Source organism: Manacus candei, unplaced genomic scaffold, assembly GCF_025592945.1.
Source record: "Manacus candei isolate 608988 ecotype Guabito, Panama unplaced genomic scaffold, ASM2559294v1 h1tg000037l, whole genome shotgun sequence".
In the NCBI taxonomy this organism is placed as follows: domain Eukaryota; kingdom Metazoa; phylum Chordata; class Aves; order Passeriformes; family Pipridae; genus Manacus; species Manacus candei.
Genome location: NW_026138085.1, coordinates 4,069,618 through 4,094,103, shown reverse-complemented (window position 1 = coordinate 4,094,103; position 24,486 = coordinate 4,069,618). Strand labels below are relative to the sequence as shown.

General features: G+C 46.5%; 1 protein-coding gene across 3 annotated transcripts in view; it reads right to left on the bottom strand.

The window, feature by feature from the left end:
* SLIT3 (slit guidance ligand 3) overlaps nt 1-24,486 on the bottom strand; it is a 477,653-nt gene that overhangs the window by 9,357 nt on the left and 443,810 nt on the right. For all 3 annotated transcript variants that reach the window (XM_051793681.1, XM_051793682.1, XM_051793683.1), the window contains 3 exons: nt 22,712-22,849; nt 15,613-15,853; nt 13,697-13,827 (listed from right to left, as the gene is read on the bottom strand). In XM_051793681.1, the coding sequence (XP_051649641.1) occupies nt 13,697-13,827; nt 15,613-15,853; nt 22,712-22,849 (510 nt within the window). The remainder of the gene's footprint in view (nt 1-13,696; nt 13,828-15,612; nt 15,854-22,711; nt 22,850-24,486) is intronic.

Genomic DNA, 24,486 nt, shown 5'->3' with positions numbered 1-24,486 from the left:
CTAAAAATCCCATTCTGTGCTCTCAGCCACAGCTTGCTGCCCCTCTGTCCCACTGCCTGGTGGGCCCATGCTGCAGGCCAGATCACTGAAATGACTGCCTCTTGGATGGTCAGTTTAAACTCAAATTATTTCACAGGGGCAGGGAGGGACTGCAGTCTGGGTAAGACAGCAGGGGCCTCTTGAAACCAGCATTTCCTCACAGCAGAAGTGGCTTGTAACTATGTACTAAGGAATAAGGACAGGCTGAGTTTCTTCAAGCTACAGAAGGAATTCAGGAGTGTTTGGCTTATAAATGACCAGGGTGCCTTGTTCAATACCAGACAGCAATACCTGAACACAAGGAAAACTGACAACTCTTTGGGAGACGTTTAGGTGTAGATCAAGTCTTGAGAATAAGACAGCAGGAATTAGGGGGAGGGGGGACAGGGAGGAGGCAGCCACGTGAGCAGACAAGCTATTAAAAGCACCCTGTATTTATTGCTCATGTGTTTTCAACACTGATTTTTCAGATGCATGAAGCCTGCAGTGACTTAGATAACTCGACAGCTCTTTCACAGAACCACAGAATCAATTAGGTTGGCAAAGACCTCTGAGATCATCGAGTCCAACATATGATGGAACACCACCTTGTCAGTTAGACCGTGGCACCAAGGGGGTGCTGGTACACATGGATAAAGACAGAACACACCAACTGTGGGATTTGGGTATCCTGAGATACTGCTTAGACAACAGCCTGGATGTGGAATTGCTGCACAGGTGGTACTCACCACATTACAGTGTAAAAGGTTAGTTTTAAGAATGGGTTTCTGCTCGTTCAAATGGCCCACAAGCTCCTCTCTCAGTAAGTTACAAAGTCACAGGTCAGATTCCTTTCAGGTGTTTTGCAAAGCTGCAATGTCAATGTCTCTGAGCTATTTACCCACACCTTCTTCACTGTCAGTGGAGAGGAACAGACACACGCATCTCTAAGGACCTTTTAGATGTGTCCACCTCTCAACCTAGAATACATGCTGCCCCTCTTTAATGCCCAGTCTGGCATAGCTGTTGTGTAAAGCTATTGCAGCAAGGAAATCTTGACTTCAGAAACAAATTACATGCCTTGGAGATTACCAGAATTCAGTCATTGCTGGAAGAAGTTTCATTTTTATAGTGTTTTATGGTAGATCTGACATAACCAATTATAGTTGAGCAATGTCAGGCAGCAAGTCAGCACTGCAGGCATTTCTGAGGATGTGCAGTTTAAGAAGAACACACTGCTGATTCAGAACTGAGCTAATGTGCCCCTGCAGTGCTGCTCTCCCCACAGGTTTTTGGGATGAATCATGAACACATACACCCTTAAGAGTTTACCTAAGGTTACACAGGTTGTAAGGTGACAGCAGTACATGAGGACTTTCACAGTGTGGCTTTACATAAACAAGAGGTTAGTTCTGCCACAGAAAAGCTCCTGGGAAAGCTCTGCTGGCTGAACTGCTCATTCCTGACCTCCAGGAAAGTTCTGGGCTGCAGCTGCTCCCCCATGCTCAGGATGGTGAGAGAGCCCTGGGGAGAACTCAAGAACCTGGAGCTAGCAGTACCCTTTGAAGTGTTTTAAAGAAAAAACTTAAAGGCTTGACATTCCACAGAAATGCAGATCCAGTAGATCCAGGAGACAGTCTGGCTCAGAATAGTTGTAGCAGGGCCCTGGCAAGGGCAGTGAGTTGTGTGGGCTGGGGTGAGAGATGTAGGATGTATTCCAGACTCATTGCCAAAGGTGCTGCAGTGTGTGCCCCTCAGAAGAGCAACCCTGTCCTCGCTGTAGCCAAGTCACTGAATAGGGACCACACCTCCAGCAGGCTGTTGTGTGCATTGACAACTCAAATAAGTTTGAAAACAGCTGGTCCAAGCTTTCTGTTTAGATACTCTGGAATTCTGCTAAGTATCTGCTGCATTACAAGGAACAGCTGTGCTACGGCAACGCCGACTGGGTGATCCCTGTGTGCTCCCTGCTTATCTCACTGCTGCCTTGCAATGCCTGATTCCCGGGGGGGAAGCACTTGGACTTCCAGCTGAAAGGTGAGAGATAAATGGAAATGCACATTTGTAATTGTTAGTCTGTGCAGAAGTGCCAATGAAGGGAAGAAGCAGAGCCAAAGCCCATGGGCTGTGAGAGCTGAGCACTGCGGAGGTGGGAGGGATGGCTGTAGGACAGGGAGCCCTTCCCCAGTGGGATCAATAGCTGGAGCTAACACACAAACCACACAGTTATCTGCAGAAGGCCAAGCTATGGCCATTTGTCAGAGGACAACATTATCACATCTGGCAGGGCTGGCTCTTCCCAGGGCCAGGATTTCACAGGCATTCATCACCTACTTCTCCACAGGGTGTGCTTTTTCCAGATTATGCCTTGACTAGCAGGAAAACAAAAGTCTGTGAGTCCTGGCAATGGAAGCAGCCACCCCACACAGTGCTCATGCCTTTCAGCATACCCAGAGCTGATATTTTTGCTGTAGAGGGAGTGAGAGGTCCCAGTCTGCAGGTACACGTTGAAGAGCATTACTCTGTTCTGACCCTTTCACTTTTTAACTCTGAATTAAAATACTCAGTGCCTGGACTTAGAGAAACAAAGTAACTCATAGGCATCACCCAACACTGCAGTTTTGTTAAACAGATAAAGTCAGAACGGTCGAAGCGCTCATTTGCTGTTTGAGAAGACACAGAGATATGATAAAAAAGCTGTATGTAGACAGCCAGGATGGCAGGAAATCCCCAGGCAGCAGAGACTTGTGTGAGAGCACTTACTGCTGCTGCTGCTGACGGACAGGGGTTCAGACGCCTTTGGATCTCAAGAGATGGAGACAAGAGTGGGGGGAGAGACCAGTGGTGAGAGAAATGCTACATGAACTCTCCTCTGAGCCTCATCTGGGCCTTGAGGAGCCCCGGCAATGGTCGGAGACAGCTGGAGACAGTGGCTTGGCCGGGGATGAAGGGCGGGCGGCCGCTGAGCAGCGCAGCCCGCACCGCTCGGCTCCTCCTCAGCGGCCCCTGCCCTGTAGGGGTTCCTTAAAACCTCAGTCGAACTCTCCCTGGGGATCGGGTGCTCTCACAGGGCTCTTCCTGCCGGGATGGCAGGAGCCATCCGCGGGATGGAGATACCTGCCCCGGCTCGGGGCGGGAATGCGGGGCTCTCACAGGGAATGCGGGTGCGGGTCGGGAATGCCGAGTGCGTACAGGGAATGCCGGGGCTCGGGGAGGGAAAGCGGGGCCGGGAATGCCGGGGCTCGGGCAGGGAAAGCGGGGCCGGGAATGCCGGGGCTCGGGCAGGGAAAGCGGGGCCGGGAATGCCGGGGCTCGGGGAGGGAAAGCGGGGCCGGGAATGCCGGGGCTCGGGCAGGAGGGAACGCGGGGCGCAGCAGCGGCAGTTGCGGTACCCGCGGTGGGTCAGCAGAGGGCGCCGGGACACCGCCGAGCGCAGCGGCCGCTCCGCCGACACCGACACCGACACCGACACCCCGCACACACCACGGACACGGACACCGACACCGACACCCCGCACACCCCACGGACACGGACACCGACACCGACACCCCGCACACCCCACGGACACGGACACCGACACCGACACCCCGCACACCCCACGGACACCGACACCCCACGGACACCGACACCCCGCACACCCCAGGGACACCGACACCGACACCCCACGGACACCGACACCCCGCGCCGCCCCTTCTGCCAGGGCTTCATGGTCAAATCACAGTCCCACGAGTGAGCAAAACCCGGGAGAGGGGAAAAGGAGCGGCGGGAAGAGCCCAAAGGGCCGCTGGCTCTGCACCAGCCGCCTCCCCCGCTGCGCTGAGGATGTCCCGCTCCAGCACCTTTCCAAGGCGTTAATACGGACGGGAATTTTTAGCTGGCTTCCAGCTGGAGCGTTTCTGGGGCCAACACCGTTGGATATCGTATAGTTTACGGTATATACCCTTGCTGAAAAAGAAAGGGAGGGATTATGTTTGGAGAGTAAACGCTTGGAAATGTAAGCGAGGATTTTCAGGAATTTAATGGTTAAACTTGCTAAAAAGTAAGCAGTAAAAGGAGTCAAAAGTTTCATAAAACACAGAAGGACTCCTCAGGACCCAGGGGTGTGCTCAGCCGAAGGTGAGGACCCACCTTGTCAGCATCTCACCCACTGTGCTCAGTCCCTGCAGCACCTTCACTGCAGTCGTGTCACAAACTGGATGCTGAGAAACCATCTCAGTTCCTTTCCAAGTGGAATCACTTCTGGTCCCTTAAAGCCTCTATCCTGAGGGAAAGGCAGTGCCTTTGGCACAGCCGGATGCTGGCAGGAGGGTTTGTATAGCTCAGCAGTGTAGCCAATATGTCCCAGTTGGAGCTGGCTGCTCTGGGAGCCCCTGGGGGCTGAGGAGAGGCAGCTGCCAGCCCTCACTGCCCTGTGTCCCCAGCAAAAGGGACTTGCTGCTCCCACAGCAGCCCTCACCTTTCCCTTCTCCACCCCACTCATCTTTCCATAGCCCAGGTTATGTGCCCTGCACAGTCCATCACACTGCTCTCACCAAGGTTACCCTCACTGAGAGCTGGCCACGGCACCTGACCAGATTCAGCCAAAAAAAAGAAGAAAACGGGCATGTGAGGAGAGCCCAGCTTCCACAGCTCATGGGAAGGCCCTGGGTCCAGCACCTTCTGTTCTCTCAGAGCTGTCCTCACAGGGAATGGAGGCCACTAGAAAGGGCTCTATGGAAGAGACATTAAAATTTCACCTGGCAGGGAGCTGGTCTCACCTGTCAGAGCAACTCCAGCACGATGAGCCAATGGACCCATTGGAGAGGGCACTGCACACAGGCCATGGACATGGCCTCTGCTCTGGGCTTAGACTCCACAATACCAAGAAATTAAGGGAAAGGGATGTGAATTAAACATAAAACCACAGGGAATATAGGGAAGAACCGATTTCCACTCTCATTTTTGAACTACTTCTCTTCTCCTTCCTATATTTTCTTTCCCCATTACTCCAGCCCCAAGCACACACAGATGTTTTAAACACTGACTCCCCTTCCTCTAATACCCATGAGAGATTGAGAGCTGAGCCACTATAAATATGCCAGTGAACAGAAATGAATTAAAGGATTAAAGCATTCAATTGGAACTTGTAAAATTTGGACTTTGGGGTCAGTTTTTTTCTTCACTGACAAGTAATATACCTTTAGTGTACACAGCAGAGAACAGCAGGGCAGAGGAGTCAAAAACAAAAATAGCTTTAAGTATCACAGCAAACCATGTCACTGAAGAAATGTATAACCATCAATTATGCAAATGAGAACATCAATTCATTAGCTACAGTCTCCAGATTTCCCTGACCTCTGTCTTAATGGGGACACGCCTCATTTGATGCACAGAACAATGGAAACACAAAGATGATAAGAGACTGGGGAGTGAAGGCCATGGGGAACACTGAATTTAGATAATCTCTGAGAACATTCAGAGTAGAGGGAATAAACAAAAATATATGTCCAAAAGATCTTAAGGAGCTTACAGCACATGGGAGGAGCAGGCACCAGAGAAGAGGTACCAAAATTAAGAAACACAAGGTGAGAGCTGCAGGGAACCACAGTGAGGTTTCAGTTTTGGAGCTTTGAAACTCAAACTGTGCCAGGCTGACTGCAGGTATCAGCAGTGATGGGTTTTCACCTTTCCAAGCTACACTTACCTCCCACCCTTAGTTCCAGCTACAATCAGTCCTTGGCCTAAAATAGATTTAAACTTCTCCATGGCAACAAAGGCAAAATCATAATTGGAGTGGTGTTTGTGTTACCTCTACAATAACACATCACTTCAAGCACTATCATCTTCAGAAGCTGAATAAAAACCACATGTTGAGAAAAAAAGTATGAAAAATGCTAATGAAACACAGGACTAGGGAAATAAGAGGTGAAAGGGATATTAAAGCACTCAAATTCACTTTCAGCTTGAAATTAACTCTTTTGTTATGTTCAATCCTGTTTTACATGGCTTGAGTGTTAGGTCTTCTAGGCTGAGGGCATTTGGACATTCAGATTTTTTTGCTTGATACCTCCATTTTAATTTGCTTGATTTTATACCTTTTCTCCTGCTCTGTAGACCACCCAAATAAACCATCTTTCTCTTCTTGGTGTTTACAGCCCTTGAACACTGGCAGCTGATTACCATATCTCCCTTAATGATCGTTTGGCCAGGCCGTGCATATCTAATTTCCAGTCATAATTCAATTCCTGCAGCACCCCTGCCAGCAGTGAAAGTCATTGTATTACAGACCTTCTAAGGGAAAAGCAAGGACCTTTTTTTACACCCCTGCAACACGCAATTAACACAATCCTGACCCCCTTCCCTAGATGATTCATAAAAGGGTCAGGCCACAGCACTGCTTGTTTGCAGTGAACTCTCACAGTGTCCACGGCCTGGGTGAGAGGTTCCCACACCTCCCTCCAGCCCCTCTGCTGGGAGCTGAAGCTGCTGGGTACTTCATTCTGTAATGGCAGTAAAAATAGCTTGAATGCACTCCTGGAGTCCTGGGGCCTCTCCTGAGTGACAGATCACAGTGTTGTTCCCTTTCCACCTTCCCCACTGGGATGTGTTGGCACATCACACACAGCATTGTAGGGTGGTGCCACGAGCTACTGCATCTCTGTGTCCTTCCTGTAGCAGCCATCATATAAAACAACAAACCCAGCAAACACAGAGTGTAAAACCAATCAGCTAGAGATTCCGTGGTGCTATTGGGTTGTGTTAAATCTGTTATCCTTATTAAAATGACACTGCAAAGAGCAGAGAGGAAGACAGGCCCTGGCACAGCAGCAGGGTGGTGACAGCACCAAGTGCCACATCCTCCCCAGCACTGCACGAGTACAGATGTGTGGACACACCAGGAGAGGCTGTGGCACAGTCCTTGGCTCTGCCAGGACTTGAGGTCACTTTTTAACATCAGTATCAAACTGATGTTAAAACACTACTGAAAATACCTCTGCCATTCAACTGGTTACCAAATCGCAGGCTCTGATGAGAAAATCCACCAAGTGCCTTCACAGAGTCATTTCATCAGGCAATACTTCACACCATCCATCCCCTTTTCAGCTCTGGAAAATATGGAGGTATCTGCCATCCAGCAGCAGGGAGCAGGGCCACAACATTGAACAACACAATTAACAGGGTGTCCAATCAGAATGGCAGGTTTTATCTGAAATTGGAGGCTAAGCCCCAAGACGCAAAAAAAGCCATGTCTCTTTAGAAACCTGATGCATGGTCAGGAAATGAAATTGTTTCCACCTCATCTATGTCAACAACCTACAGCTGGATGCCTCTAATTCCACAGACATAACCCAAAGCCATCTCCTATTTGACAGCTCCAGTAGCAGCTGCCATGCCCACCTTTTCCCTGCAGCAAACACAGAGCTCTGGGTCATTTCCACAGTGGGAAGAAGCACTGAAATAATTGTGCACAGACCCATCCTGCACCTCCACGATCACCCTCAGCACCAGGTCTGCATGTGCTGCTTCTGACAGAGGCTGCACCGACTGGATCCAGAGCCGGGTGCTTGGGATAAATGGGATGTGAATCCATCACACATGGTACACAGCTAAACTTTGTGTTACTCATCATGTTTACAAGAAATTTACAGGCAGAAAATAAACATATTAGCTTGCTACATGTTGTTGCAAGGTGAAAACCTCACAATTCAAGACATGAGCGAGTCATTAGTGCACGGGAAGTCTATAAAGCCATTTTGACTGAGGTTAGATTTATTCCATCACTGTGTGTTATGAGAATACTTCATCCTTCCTCAGTATTAACCAACTTTGGCTACGTACTACTAGACCAATGTCCTGTGGTATAGCAAGAAAATACCTTTAAAACATATTTGCACACCTTTCTCCAGCCCAGCCTCTGCTGACAGGGGATGTCTGAGTGCAACTTAGACCCAGATTTTGGGTCCTGAAGGAGACCTGGGACTCAGGGAATGTAATTTCTATTTCTGTCACTACCACAGGGCAAGTGGCTTTAGATGAGCTATTCTTAACTTCCTGTACCTGGTACAGATACATCAGCACTGAATCACTTTGTGGAAGGTTTTGCCTTCTTCTGGTAAAACACCTCACTCTAAAACACCCTTCACATGTGTAAGGTTAGACATGGAGCTGTGGGGCTGCACTGCAGTGCTTCTGGGCACTCAGATACTGCACTGCAAAGAATGAGCTGGGCAAGGGTGAGGAGAGAGAGGAGAGATGAGGAACTATCATTCCTGCAAGAGATACTGGAGAGATTTACAAAGAAAAAAAATTAATTCAGCTTAACAAGATTTTGCCTGCTAAGTCCTCCGGCAGCCCGAAGGACAAAACTTTACCCTTCTCTAAGTTTCAGCTCAGCAGAAGAAAGTTTCTGAAATTCATGAAAGCAAATATTTGATTCTGAACCTCCTGATAAAAGTTAAATGATATTTTAAGGTCTTGGCTTTACGTTTTCACTGTCCTACTACAGAAAAAAAATCCAGGAAAAACTAGGGAAATGCAATGTTTGTAGTTTGACAAGAACTCACACACTTGCCATTTTTCTCCCATTTAAGTACACCAGAGCCCTTTATAAAGGCAAAAAATACCTCAGCTGTCCTTTGCCTTGGCTCATGCAAGATGTATAAGTACATTCAAATTTTACAGTTTTTACTGTGCAGGTCAGAGTCTAATGCCAGTTTCTTTCACTATATTTGATGCAGAATCCCTAAGGAGCACCTGAAAAAATAAGAGAATGTGATAGAGAGAATAAAATGAATTGCAAATATGCAGAATTATTAAGAGCTCAGTGATGTCTCATAGAAATCTCTGCAAAACAGTCTATTTAGAGACCATCCAGAGTATCAAACAGGCATCCCACCAGGGACAGGCACAGCACAGGCTGCAGACAGTGAAGGTATTAGGAAGAAAAGGACTAGTCATGCAGTGCGCTCTGCAAAGAGACTTCTGGTAAAAACTGAGTTTGACAAGCTCTAATAATGATCCTAAGAATAATTAATGCTTTCACTCCTCCAGCATATTCCTCCCCAGAAGGCAGTGAATTAATGGTGAAGCCTCCCAGGCTTTTTTTTTTTTATTTTGCAGATAAGATAAAGAGACAATTGCACAAAAATCCCATCTTCCATCTCTTTGGAAGATGCGGAAGCTTTTCCACCACCAAATGCAACTGTTCAACCTTAGCACCAGAAGAAACTAGAGTAGAAGACCAAAGTCCTTGAGCAGTACCATGTCAGTTCAGCAGTGAGATGGCCAGGGACTCTGCTGGACACTGAGTTTGAGGGAGTGGAAGGGCACAGGCAGTTTGCAGATGCTGCTGGGATAAGATCCTTGTGCTGCTCCACAGCCTGGAGGGAGAAGGAAGCAGGAACCTCACCCTCCAGAGACCCACAGCACGTTTCTGAAACACCTTTTCTGGGTTTTGTGCATTTCTGTACTTTTTTGTGTGCACAGAGTCAGATTTAATTTGTCATCCTGCAGTCATCACATCTGAAACAGATACAGCAAGAATTTAAGCTCCCTCATTCCAGGCCTTTTGCTTTAACCACAAGAACATCCATCTACACTATGTAAGAATCAGCCAGACCATGGGAACTGCATGATACAAAGAATATTTTTAATGATGTAGCATTTTTGAAAGCAGATTATGCAAGGATACTTTTAAAAGGAATTATAATGTAATTTGAGTGTAGGCTCTGCAGAAAGACAAATATAATTAATTCTTATCTTTTCCTAACTGCCTCCTTTTTCACTGCTGTCAGAAACCCTGCATGAAAACATATGATTTTACACCAGTGACGCCTGCATCTTGCTCTATAGCAGATATGACAGTCTGCATGCAACATGGCAATCTGGGAACTCTGGAGGCAATTACACGAGTAGTTTGTGTCAAATTTCTATTTTCCATTTCTATTAGGAAGAATTAATTTAGCATCCTAATCAATATGACTGTATAGCAGCATAAAGTATATCGGAGAAAAATTTACAAGGTCTTATCTCTGGCTCAAGGAATAGCTGTGGGAAAAAAGACTGAAAACAGGGAGCTCTCCCTATAGAATACAGTTAAACAGATACCAGTGTCAGTGCCTGAATGCTGCAACTACAGAATTAGTTGCTCTTTGTTAATTCAAACTTTTAACAGTTGGATTGTGGTGGTAAATAAAAGCAGCATGTTCCTTACCAGTTGGCATCTTTAAATTGAGGTAGAGTATCTGTGTAAAAGATTTACTCTATTTCAGGAACTCACTGTTGGCCTGGTACCAAGGCCTGTCATGGCATGGAAGAGTAACTCCCAACAGTGCAGAAACCAGGGGGGCAGTAAAGCACTCAGAAACAGATTTCTGTTCTCATTTGTGCATCTATAGAATAATTAGACAGAATAAAAGAAACAACAAACTACTTCAAAAATGGGCCTTCTGTAAGAGCTTTACTATGACAGCCAGGAAACAAACCATTTTCCTGCAGCTCCCAAGTGAGGGGTTCCAGTAACAGACCACTCAGCTTTTCTTTTAAAGTTCTTTTAAAGTTCAGTCATTGCATATTCATGCATTAACTTGCGTTTCTCTCTAACTTGATGGTAAATGACAGTGTATTTTAGGTAGCTGTTTCCATTGGACTTGTGCTGACCTTTATCTGACTGCAATGAAAGAGAAGTCCAATGCCAACTTTAACCTTTCTATCCAAACACATCATAGGAATGAACACATGTAAAGCAAATCTGAATGTGCAGTCAGTTAATCTTCCAGACTGGCTTTGCACTGCAGTTCCAGTTCAATCTGCTCAGAGGAGCAACTAAGATGCAGGAACAGGTCCTGGTAGCCAGGGACAACCTGCATTCACAGAGTGGCACTGGAACACGTGGCCTACTTCATCCTTCCAGCACCCTTCTGTGGAATACTATGGAAAACTACCACCAGTATGGCTTACTCACTGCTGGCTTCCCAAACCACGGGTTTTATCTTATCCCTACAGGATATTATCAGTATTAGCCAAGTATTTTGCTAATTTTACTGTTCTGAAGTACCATTAATAAATCTTATCATAGAGACTCTGATGAGGAATTACAGATCCTGTGGCTTGCCAATGACTTCCCACATCCCATCCTGGGAGTACCTGAAAAGGCCAACAAAACATCTCAGTTACAGCCCAGGACAGGTCAGATTTCCTGCAGCTGTAGCTGGCACAGCTCCCACCAGGCAGTGTTTTAGGGCCTCCTCCTCTTCTGGCAGACTCTTCTGAGATAAAACAAGAGCCAAAGTCCTGCTCATCCAGTCCAAGAAGTGGACTGCTCTGGAGAAGAGCAGCATGTAATATTGCCCATGAAAATTAATCTGATAGTCTTTCAACAGAGCTTCTCAAAGCAAACAGTCCACTTTTGCTGAGACTGAAATTTAGATGAGGCATCTAAACAGCAAGGAGGAAGCAATGGAGAAGAAAAACTATTTCATCAATGGTGAGGCTGAGACTTGAATGTTACAGGTTCTCCCAGCAACCTTGTTTTTAATGAAAAATCAAAATTGTAGAAGTTGCAGAAAAGAGTTGCTTCAGGCTGAGAAAAAATGCATCACACTGAATCCCCTATTCATTTTATCAAAATGCAGGTTAGGGGACAATGCAATTAAAAGTACAGATAAACTCATGGGAGCCAGTACAAGGTATAAATGGACTTTCATTTCCCTGGAGAAAGCCTCTAAAACATCCAGAAGGTATTAGTGACACCACTTAGAAATGATGGCCAATGCCTGAATAAGGGAAATAATTGACCACTGTCCAAACTGCTAAAGGAAATGGGGGATTTTCCATTATTTGGTGTTTTCCTGTCAAAACTCTTGTGCCAAACTGGAAGTTGTGTCTTAGCCAAACAGAGCTCACACCTTAGCTAAAAGTCAAACAGGATATACAGGGAGGTCAAACCAGATCCACTCATGCCTTCTACCCTTAAATCCTAAGATTGTAAGGAGAGAAGCAGATTTCCCCCTCCTTCTTCAGCCCTTAAGAAAAACAAGTCTTTTAATCTATTTAGAGGCCCTTTCTGACATTCTTTAGCTGCAGTTTTTCTCAATCAACCTAATCTTTTCCCATCAAGCTCCATGCTAATCCCATTTTGCTCCACTCCTTAAACTAATAAAAGATTAGAGTGACATTTCGGAAAGGGCATCGTATTAAGCAGCTTCTTTCCCATCTCAACAGATCACTGCAGTGCAGAATGCAGTGAACAGGCCATTAATCTTATGGTAATGAGGTGTCAGTGTGAATGGAGACCTCCTCCTTGATCCACGCGAAGGGCGAGGGAATAATGAGGACACCGGCGCTCGCCATCCCTGGCAGCTTTGCCAGGAGGCAGCGGGTCCATGAAGGGTTGTTGTGATGGTGGCAGCAGGTCTTGTCACCACACTGCTCTGCCATGACAACAGTGAGCAAACATCCCCACTGACCCCCTGCCACCCCTGTGCTGCCCACATGTGAAGAGCTTTCACCGTGCTCTAATTAGCGGCGTAAAACTGCTGAACAACTCCAGCTCTGCTGGAACATGAAATCAATTAGGATCAGCAGCCACACACAGAGGTGCTTTTCACACCTATCCATCCTGCTGGTGGAAATCACAGGCAAACTACTCCCTTCATTCCAAGCCAGTGCTCTTCCTGGTGACATGCCTGCATTGATATTATCCAGTTTGCTTTCATACAGAAAGAATTTTTGCATTTTCTTAAACAAGCCACTGTTCCTCTAAAGAAGGTGGCTCGAGTTTTACCAAGTGCTGAGAAAACTTTCTGAAAAAAGAAGAAGGCCTGTCCTGGCTGGTGATATGTGGTGGCATCCATCCTGTCCCTTGCTCTAATAGGATGCTCTTCCTGCAGGATGAGTGAGGTGGGCTGGAAATTCCAATGCCACGAGGCTGTGCTGAACCCAAAACACTCCATCCACAGCTGCATGTGTACCCAGAACAAACTGGAGCAACAGGGATTAAAAATAACGAGCAGGGAGTTAACCTGTGGAGAGGGCTGCTGGAGGAACCATGGATGACAAGAGCAGCACAACTCTCTTTACTCCAGAAACACCTCCGTGCATGGATTTCTCTTGTACATTTGCTTTGCTGTCTCATGACTAATGAATGAAACCTGTGGGTTTGGTACCCTCAGAAGCCAAGTGTCTGAAGGTCAAATTACCCTACAGCTTACCTTTGCAATTTGTGCTTTTTCATGGTTTGTGTAGTCACTACTGATACAGGCAAGAGTTCCTCTAACAATATTCACCCTGGAGAGGAATTCAGCCCTTCTCCTCCTATATGACAGTCTAACCCTGCAGTTGCACAGTCACTGTTCTGTCTTAGTACAGTAAATTAACGCTAGATATCAACAAAGAAACTGATTAATTGGAACTATTTCAAGGACAAAATTCACCAGAAACTGAATCTTTACAAAAAATAGATTTGTCTGTAATTACAGTAGGACACAGTATCACTGGTATTGCCAATAAATGTCAATTTTCAACCATGCAGCCTCTAGCTAAGTCTTTATTCTAACTTTCTTATCTAATTACATGCATAAAAGATATAGCTCAAAGTAAAATAAAAGGTTCTTCTCCCATGCACATTTCTTAGGAAAAATCTTGCCTCTTCTCCACCTATTTTGGAAATCAACTGTCTTGGCAAAGTTTAGCTGTTTACCTGTATACTGTGGTAGGTGGGGAATTCAGTGTGTCATAGATGAGCCTCACGTGTCCTTGGTACAACTCCAGAGCCAAAGGATCATTGTCACCTTTGTACAATAAGATGCCATTGTCCTTGTCCGTGGCTACCTGTGAAACATTAATAACCAGGTAAGGTCGCTTGGGAATGATTAAAACAGAAATAACCCTACATTAAAAAAATCAAACCAAAATCATATGTGCAATTCAAGTATAATTAAATAACTCATGTGTGACAACGAGGGCAAGAGCCAGGAGGTGCTGAGCTGCTCCCAGGCTTGCTGTGGACATGAGGAAGGAAAGAAGGACCTGTTCCCACATTTCACATTTATTTACTCAGTTATTAGCGAGTTGTGCTGATTTCACAGGACATTTAGAGAGTCAAGAGGAATAGAGTAGCCCTCATCCCTCTAGCTTTCGTGTACATTATGGGGAAAAAAACCTGGAATGCTGAATCAAGAAACAAGGACTTCGCTTTCCCAGTCTCCATCTCTCTACTGTCCCTATAGTACAAAAAAGAGACCAAATGGAATTTTTGAATACAACTTGCCTGCTATTTTCACAGCACGTATTTCTTGAGTTTTCTTTAATTTTTTTATAATGGCTGATAAATGCAAATTTAAAAATCTGTTTGGATTTATACATATATTTAAATACTATCCTTTTACCCTTAGAAGCTTTTATTTTTCTTGTGAACTTTTTAATACAATTTCCTCTATCTGTTCTTAATAATCAGTGTTGTATTCTAGTTTTAATTCACTAGTAATTAATTACTGGATGCAAGAATAATATCCAACCTGGGAAACAAGAAGTGAGAATGTTATCTGCATGTGCTTTCTGTAAGAATCAGTTTTATTCTTGAAGCTACAGCTGATGTAATGTGCTTTGTTCAGATTTCCAGCTTTAAAGTAGACCTACAGTATTTGGAGCCTTTTGGGAGCCGTATTTTAGAGTGTCTGTATTTTAGAATCTCTTTCGTAATATTAAATAATAGATGGTCTTCAAGAAAAGCTGGAGTTTCAAACACACATGAATCAGCTTCATTTTCATATGAACAGCATGCTCAAGCTATTAAAGAAAAGATAAATATTACTTACGGAATTTTGTCATTAGAATAAACTTTACAGGAACCACCCTTTAAAAATCTATTCCTAATGTGGAAATTTGGTCCTCTTTCCCACGTGTTGACATTGCTATTTTAATTATAACCATCTCTTTATTAGAAAACATACAAAACTAGAAATTATTCCCTCACTTACTTTGAAATTTAAGGGGAAAAAAGTCAGTTTAATGCTTACTAGATTGTGAATGCAATTTCAAATCACTTAAATATCGTAGTGGAGTAAGTATCCAAGATACTTTTGATCCACAAACACAACGATGACAGTAGTGCCCTGGCACCTTTGATATCTGTTTTCAATTGCCTTCTGAACTTAAACATCAACCCAAATTTACGTGTATCGACAGGCCTGTAACAAAATCCCAGGCCTTTTATCGACTGAATGTGCACAGCAAAAGAGTAAACAAAATATTATCTGGAGAGGCCATTTAGAGCAGCCTCTTTTATCGAGTGTCCTAACATTCAACACTAATTTCCACGGGATGAAGCACAAAGCTGTGAATCAGTAAGAAGACAGGGAAGCTTTCTGAATCATCCATGGTTGCATTGCCAGTCTGGGAATAAGAGAGTGGCAAGATTCTGGAGGCAGGATGTGTGCCCACGAAGGTGCACCAGTGCCTCAGTTGCTCCTTCCCATTTCAATAATTTTAGAGCAGACAAGGGGGGCTCACAAGTTGACTCCTGACTTTTTCAGCATCTTGGCCGACAGCCCCTGGTTGCAAAACACGGCGGGAGTTACTGCTTAGAGGAGCACTGGGCTGCTCTGCCTGACACACCTGCAGGGAGATGTTTGCCTGAGGGCGGATTTTGGCTGATGGCAGCTCCACGTAGGAGTCCTTCCCCACGAAGTTGACCGTGATGAGCTTCTCACACCTCTGGCCCGCGAAGCCGGCGAGGCAGCGGCACACGGGCTCGTGGTGGGCGACGATGCACTGGGCCCCGTTCTGGCACTCGTAGTTGTCACAGGGGCTCGTCTGCAGCAGGACCATGGGCGGAGGGGTTTCACAGAAAAGTCCACTGTAGAAGTAAAGGAAAGAAGAAGCAACCTTCGGTTATCACCACTTTTTCAGGGAAGGAAGCGTTTTCAGATGCTGCCATCACATTGCTACTGAGGTTCAGCTATACCGTGTGCCTGCTGTGCTGTGTGAAAGCTTTACAGTTTAATGCTGTCAGAAATCCCTGTGCTGGCCCTGAACGAGCCAGTTCAGATACTGAAAGCAATCTATACTGCCCTTTGCACTGGTTATTTAGCTCTGCAAGGTACCACAGCCTGTCTGAAATAGCTTCCACCCACACAGTGCCCTGCAGAGGTTCCCAGCGATATCTGTGAGCCATTTAAACCCAAACCTGAGATTTCCTCATCTTTGGCTCTGTGATCTGAGTCTATTCTGCTGTTGTAAGTGGCAAGCACCTCTGTCTTGAGTGGGTTTTACAGCCCCCTCACTTTGTTTACTGTATATTAGAGTGTATCACCAACAGATGGACAACTGCTAAAGGCTTCAGCAGCAATGCACTGCTACCACACTATCTGCTGGGCAGCTCCCCTGAACTGATAGTTTCTAACATCAGCAAGATCGCTAACTTTATGTTAGCTAAGTTTGTGATTGGCAATGTCCTGGAATCAGGCAAAGGAAAGGAAGCTCTCCCCCAGTCAGAGGCAGCTGAAAACCAAATGCCAGATCTGAAGCAGAATCACACTGAGATCTGGAGGAAGGTGCTGTGCTTCAGACTTGACTGTGTGAGAGGGTGAGCAAAGCCCGTGTGTAGGAACCTCTGACCTCCCAGGCTGGGGCCAGGACACCCAAGATCAGTGATGGCTCAGGCCCAGGGGTGCCCTCCCAGCTCAGCTGCTGCACATTTCACAGGGCACCAGTGGCAGTGGCTCAGCCACAGAGGGGCACTGACACTGTGTAAGGGCAGGGGAAAGGGAAAAAGAGCAGAAAGCTGCAGTCTTCTTTCACACTGAAGCCATGTGTGAGACCGAACTGCAAAAAGTAAATGAAAAATCTCTGCCTGGTACCTCCAGTTGGCCTGTGCAATCGATGGGGATGCAGAGGGGCTGGGGCAGGCTGGCTGCACATGGCAGGGCCCTGCAACAGCCCAAATCCCTCATTACAGCCGCTGCACAAACCCAGCAAACCCTTTTTGTACTGATGAGAGCACATAGACTCTTTGCATCAAGTCCTGCGACTGCTTGACAACATGTAGGCAGTAAAACGATGACAAGCTGCTGGGTAGGGAACATGTTGTGGGGAACACCATGGGGCAGGACAGCTGTGGGGAATGCTGTGGGGATGGACAGCTGTGGGCAATTCCATGGAGACAGCTGCAGGGAACACCATGGGGATGGACAGCTGTGGGTAATTCCATGGAGATAGCTGCAGGGAACACCGTGGGGATGGATAGCTGTGGGTAATTCCATGGAAATAGCTGCAGGGAACACAATGGGGATGGACAGCTGTGGGTAATTCCATGGAGATAGCTGCAGGGAACACCGTGGGGATGGATAGCTGTGGGCAATTCCATGGAGATAGCTGCAGGGAACACCATGGGGATGGATAGATGTGATGAGGGCTGTAGGCAAGGGCTCTCACACCATCTCTCTGTGTTGCACAGCATTCACCAGCACGGGGCAGGGTTTTTTCCAGGAGAGGATTGTGGCACACCCATTCATGCAGTGAATAAACCATGAGCCCAGTCCTGCAATCCCTCTTGTCCCATGAGGAGCACTTTGTGGAGTAATAGCACTCTCATAAAAACAAAGCACAAAAATGCCAGAACCCTCACTCCTCTCCAGCAAGGCAGGTGAGACATGGAAGCTCAGGGAATTTCTAGGCAATGTTCCTAGATAAAATTAGAATGGAAACCCAAGCCATGGCCCTTCAGTAAACAGCACTGCTACAAGACATGCAAGAACAGCAAATAAACCAGCCACAACATACTCCAGACCATGCTTGCTCAGCCAGAGCAGCCAGAACCTGCTGCTTCTATAACAGCAGGGAATGCAGAGGGTTGTTTTTCTTTTATGTTTTCTCATGTTAAATTTTACACAGAGCACCATGGCTCTATCTTTAGTGCTGTGTGGAGTGAGAGCACAAAAGCTTTTCCTGCCCCTGTTCTCCCAACACACTCCGCTCTCTGGTCTGCCTCTGGGAAACATGAGAGAGAAATACACAACAAAACACAGATGGGATAAATCCTGAACTGCATTAGAGGCAGTGGAGCTGCTCTGCTTTTCTGTCTGACAGCAGAGACCTAGGGTCTCACTTTTATGAAAGGCAGTCTTGAAGAACACCTTGAAAGATGTAAACACTTGGGATTTGGACTTGGGAGAAGGTCAGAAAAGCTCTCCTTTCCCCACAGCCACTATACAGCATGGAATATCCTACCACCATCCTAACTTTGTCCAAATCTCTATGTTGGCCTTGTACATGGCAATGTGAGTAAGGAAAAAAAAAAAAAAAAGTCTGTTCCATGGAAATATGCACAAGGGGGGTGAAAACCACTGCTGGCCTGAAGCAGAGTGCTGTGCTGGTCTCTGGCTGCTGCCCTGGGAGCACAGGCTGTAGGGACTGTCCCATTCCAGCCCTGCCATCACTCGGGCTTGGCATCACTCATGTATACAAACATACAGAAGTTTCCTTCTCATCCAGAACCATCTCTTGGTACCTTCAGGATACACTGAATTTCAACAGTTTTCTCACTGTATTGCCCTAAACTTCCCTTATCCACCACAAGGACAAGTGATGTATTACAGCCCATCCCACTCCCACCTTGCTGCTCAGAGGGGCAGGAAGCTTTGGTGGGAAGGTGTTTTAAGATTTAGTTTTTATTTCTTATTACCCTACTCTGACTTAATTGTCAATAATTTCCCCAAGTCAGGTCTTTTTTGCCCGTGATGGTAACTGGTGAGTGATTTCTCCCTGCCTTTATCTCACCCCACAGCCTTTCATTATATTTTCTCTCCCCTTTGGTGAGCACAGACAGGGTGAACCCAGCACACTGGGAAACGCTTGTCTTTGCTCAGTCTGATGTGTTTCTCAAAGTAAATTTGTTCTTGGGAACATGTGTTTGTGGACACACCTTAACTATGAATTACTTATAGATCAGGGATTTTCTCTTCTGGGGCAAGATACTTTGCTGCAGCTCCTTGGCAGATCCCCACAGGCCCCCCATTTCTGCAGGGTGAGCACAGCACCTCGGGGGCACAGCACCACTCAGCAAGAGATGGCTTGGATTCCCCTTTCCAAGAAAACAAGGGAATATTTAAAAAAAAAAAAAAAAGGAACAATCTCATGAGAAGACAGATACACAGAAAGCAATTCTTGCCAGTTTAAGGTAGTTACTGTGGCATTTCCTACCATCACAGCAGTCGGACCCACCAGAGCTGGTGAGCTGGGGACACACCAGTGCCATGTCCCCACTGCCAGCCAGGCATGGAAGGGACTGTCCGACCAGGGCACATTCCTATTCACAGCCTGGTTTCATTAGGTGTGTGATCTCCCTCTCCAGGGCTGGGATCTGTGGCTGGAAAACACATCAGGAGAGCCAGCAAAGGGATCAGACCAGGCTCAGCCCCACAGGTGGCTGTCACCTGGCCTGGGCTCAGCTGGAATTGCTTCCCAGAGGTGCTTAGCAGAACAGAGCACTGCTAACCCAGCCCCTGAGCTTGGTTCTACCTAATGCCCATTGTTCTGTTTTGTCATCAGCAGCAAGGAGAAAACAGAAGGAAAATTCAGTGTATAAAATTCTAATTTCACGGAAGTTAAAAATAATAATAATAAAAAAATCCACGCGACCCACAACAGCCTCCACTAACAGAAAGCAAATGTTGGAAGAAGCCAGTGTGTCTGTGCTTGGTGCTGCTCTGAAAGATTCCCTGAAGCTCCTGGCATGGCTCCTGCACACCCTTCCTTGCTTTGAAACCCCTTCAGTCAGTGGCTTTACCAGTGCTTCTGTCCTGATACTGGAACCTAGAAATGACAGGAGCAACAGTGTCTGCCAAGCCCTTTTCTTTTTCAGTATTTTTAAAAGGACATATTTAGAAATAATTAATGTGACTTATTTTCTCACCAGTGGAATGTGGAGCACAGCCTGACACGGCCAAGTCCATTCTTGCCTGGTACAATCTCCTTTATTTAAATAATCACTGCTGAGTTTCTTGCAGCAATCTGTCCCAGTGGAGAACTCAGAAGCATCTGCACCGTGGAGGAGCAGTGCTTCCATCAGGCTCTGCAGCTTAATGTGTGCTTCCCCACCAGAGCAGCATTTACCAGGTAACACTACTGTGAGGCTGATTGCTGGAGGGAAGCTTTGAGAACTTGGGTTTTATCCAGCAGGGCTCACAAATTCTCTAAAATGTTTTCATCTGCAGGGGGTAAACGAATGCTATTTTGGGAAGAAAACACCGAAAACTCTGCAGGATGAAAGTATGTTATGAAGTTGCAAGAGGTTGCAGAGTGCTAAGGAAAGGTGCTGTGAGGAGCACAAGTACATCTGACCAGTGAACTGGAAATGGTAAGATGGGAAAGCAAGTGTGTGCATGTTGGCACGACTGCTTTTTGGGGCTGTCATCAGAGAGGTGTCACTCACTGTGGGTGAGGCCCTACCTACATTGTTAAAAGTCACCCAAGTGCCATTTGTTCAGCCCTGTGAGGATGTAAGTTTTAACATCCTTATTAATGTGTGGCTCCAAGTGGCTTTGACATACAGTGTAGTGACAACCATAAAATTGTTATAGGTCTGTGCATTTATTACAACAGCATAAGCTCTGGATAATTGGGAGGGCACTCTGCAAGCTCACTGCTGGGAAATGATCCCTGATACTTAGCCAAAAAAACTTCATTAATCATTATCTTAGGTCTTCTAGTTACCTTTGTCAGACCACTCCTTATGTTCTCTCCTTTTCATCAACACTTGCAGCCTTCAAACACTTGCAGTTATCTCCTTGCCACACATCCCCATGCCCGAGGCAGCTCTGAGAAAGGGGAGTCTGTAACCCTGAACATCAGAAGGCTGAACTCTGTCAATCACCATATTTGCAATTGTAATCTTAACAGGGAAAAAACCCAAACCTCAGAACCCCCTTCAGAGCAGCAGGCCTTTAAACTACAAAAGGCTGGAGTCATGGGAAGAATAATGAGATCATATTTTGTCAGCAGAATTTTAATCCTGAAATCAAACAAGATCAGGGACTATTCTGCATGGAGAACACACAGGCTCCAGCTTGCTCTATGCCTTGGCAGAGGGAACATGGTAGGGCTTTTTCTCCCAAAAGACCCTTGTCTCCCTTGCATCTTGCACAGGAAATTTAGGGAGGTGGCATGGACTAGTGGAGAAAAAATAAAGCAAAGAGGAGAACTCAAGTTAATCCTGGCTGTGCTGTTGACAGGCAGCAGGATTACTTTGCTTGCCCACAGTGCCTTGGGCTATGAAGTGCTGTCTAAGCTGGCAGCTGAGTTTTGGAGTTTTGTGCAGAAAGATGTTTCTTCTACTTAGAGGACTTATAGTGGAATGAAACCCCATCATTTGAGCAATGCTGGGCTGTTCTTGTTCTGCTCTGGAAGCCCGTGGGGTGAGACCAGTCAAGCTGGGGCACTGCTTAAATTGCCAGTAGAGTTGTTTGGTACATGGCAAGGGACCCCTGCTGCTCCACCCAGCGGTGTCACAACTCAAAACATCTCTGCCAAACACTGTGACTCTGCTTTCCTGGAAAAAACCCCTCACATTCATCACTGCCTAGTACTGACAGGCCTTAAAAATCAGGGGACATGCAGCAGAAGCCTCCCAGTCACTTCCATCTGATGACAGGCTCAAGTTACCCTTGACTCCAGACATGGCTTTGCAATCCCATTTCTCAACTCCAACAATTAGATAACACTGAGGATTTACAATCCCACTGTGGGACAGTCACATGTTAGCCTTACCAGTCACCAATCTGCAAGATCCCCAAATGGACTGAAGCAGAGAGTGAAACATGGAGAAAAGGGCATGAATTTGAAATTCAGAGGATATCTGATACCCTGTAAATAACAAGCCTGATTCAGCGAAACCATGGGCTGACATCATGCTATATATCAATGCCTATTCAGGGAAGGCTGTCTGCTATGGAACAAAAATGTGTGTTGAGAGGGGAAAAAACCCCAAACCAGCAAGGATGAAAGCAAGAAGAATGAAAACAGTTGCAGATACAAAGAAGAGAAAAAGATTTATAAGTGTTCACGCAATTTCTGCTATGTCAAGACTGATCTTTTCAGGTATTCCTTCTTTGTCTTGTGTGTATTTCAAACACAGACAAGGTTTAGCTGGAAGGAAGCCAGTATCCAGCCTCAGGCAATGATTAGTGAATCCATTTGGAGGAGCACACTTATCTTTGACAGACAGAGAGATTTCCAGGAGTCAGATATATTGGCAGCTGTCAGAACGAGAGACTGGAAATTTACAGCCCAAATCACACTGAGCTCCTCCACCAAGAGGCACCGAGGCACTGGCACAAAATCTTCAGACTCACACCTTCTTGCAGCCAGGTCTGAGGGTTCATACGTGCAATTTTATTCTTCTTTACTCTCTCTGCACACGCTGGGTTTATCTCCATATAATCCATGTGAGTGTATTACCTCGTGTGCTGAGTGTGTTACCACGGAGGGCTGGGGCAGGCAGACTAACAGCACTGCTCAAGGGGCAAATTGCTGCCTTCCAAGCCAGAATTGCAGCCCCCTGGACCCAGTTAAGACCTCCTTCAGGTACAGGACTTGAGGCACCCATTCACGTGGCAATGACAGATCAATGCTGTAACTGGAGGCTGATTAGCCCTGAGCATGAAAGCACTTAAAGAAAGTGTCCTGACATTCCAGGGAGGAGCTGCCTCTCTCGTACCTGAAGCCCTGGGGACAGACACAGGTGTAGCCATTGACAGCATCCACACACACGGCTCCGTGACGACACTTGTGGCCCACGCAGTCGTCATCATCGACCTCGCAGTGCTTGCCGCTGTAACCCGGCAAGCACTCGCATCTGAAAGGCAAGAAAGTCGCCCTTTAATGGCTTGTTTCGGTGATCACAACAACAGCACACACAGGCAGCCCAGCACCAATCCGGTTTGAGGTGGGGAGGTGTTAGCAATTACTCCTGGCAGCATCCAGCAGAATTCCTGCCATCAGAAACGCTCAGGTCCCTCCTGGCTGGCTGCACTTGAGGTTCTGCAATCTGCTGAAATTCGAGCTGAGCAAAGCAACACCCTACTACTGCTTTCCCTCAGCCAAGGCTGTGGAGAAGGGTGATCACACAGTTGTCTCCCAATTCTGCTAAAGATGACAACATCTTCCCCAACCTCACGGACTTGAAGGGCAATATTCTGCCAGGGCAGTGGCTCTGGTGCCTCAGACTGTGATTTGGCTGGTGCTGAGTGTCTGAGGTTGGCCCTGTGCAGCTCCACAGAGCTCAGGAAGGTTCCTGCCTTCCAAATGGAAGCAATCTGCGAACAGGCCACAAAATTCAGCAAATTTAAAGGAAAAGACCATTGGTTGTGAGACCACCACCTGTTTGCCATTCAAGTGCAAGGCAAAATGATGCTGCAACTATGGAAAGTTATCTTTGCAGGCTGTCCTTTCCCGTGGTGACACTCAGGCAAAGCCTGTACCTGCTGCTGGTGGAGGAACACCGTTCACAGGAGCATCACCATGGGATGTTCCCAAGCCTGCAGACATTGCCTTTTGTTTTATTTTATGCAATTCTCAAGTTTGCTGTATGAAGGCTGCATCAGCATTTCTATTTATAAGTCTTGCAGAAGTTTATATCCTGACAATAGAAAATGCATCCCAAAGTCTCTGACTTGGATCAGATCTTTAGGGATTGCTGAGCAGCCTTTTTTTTGAATCTATACTGCAGACAATGTTTAGTCATGAACACTCTTTAGTCCATAAAACATGTTTTACTCCTCCCAGTTGGATGTTGTTGCACATCTGGAAAACAAAAGGCAAACCACTTCAACCAAAAGAAGGGAAGAACTACAGTTAATTTAGCAATAAAAGAGAGGTCTGTGCTCTTGCTAGAGCCTCATGGTTGGACTCAGAGTGCCTGCCACCGAGAGCTGGAAGAGGAGAGACATTATAAAGTTGAGGGAGGCAGCATCAAGAGCAAAACTACTGCTCCATCAATCTATTTATCCTCCTCCTCCCTGCCAGCAGCCTGGTGGGGTAAGTGCAGGAGGAAGCACCTTGTGCAAAACTTCTTCAGAGGAACTGAACACATGGGAGTGATGAGGATAAATATTTCCACTTTGCAGGCAGCAGTCACTGTGCTGACTCTGGTTCCCAGGACAGTGTGTGGCTCCTGGCCACTCCCCAGCTCACCAGGGCAAGGCAGTGAGGTGGGTGCCACTTGCCAGAGTGCAGTAGCGTGTCCTGTGTGTGCCAATGGCCAGGGAGCAGCTGCCACAGCATCAGGGCTACAGCAGCCACTGTGACCTTCAGTCTCCACATCAAAACGTGGCTCGTGACTGGCTAAAACAGGGGAGCAAAGCCTGTGGATCTGTGGCTGTCGGGTGGATAAGGCTGGGCAGATCCACACACTTCTTGTCTCCACCCTCCCAGCAGGAGAGGCCCCACCACAACCCTCCACAGCCACAGAAAGGTTGATGTCCCAGCTCTGCA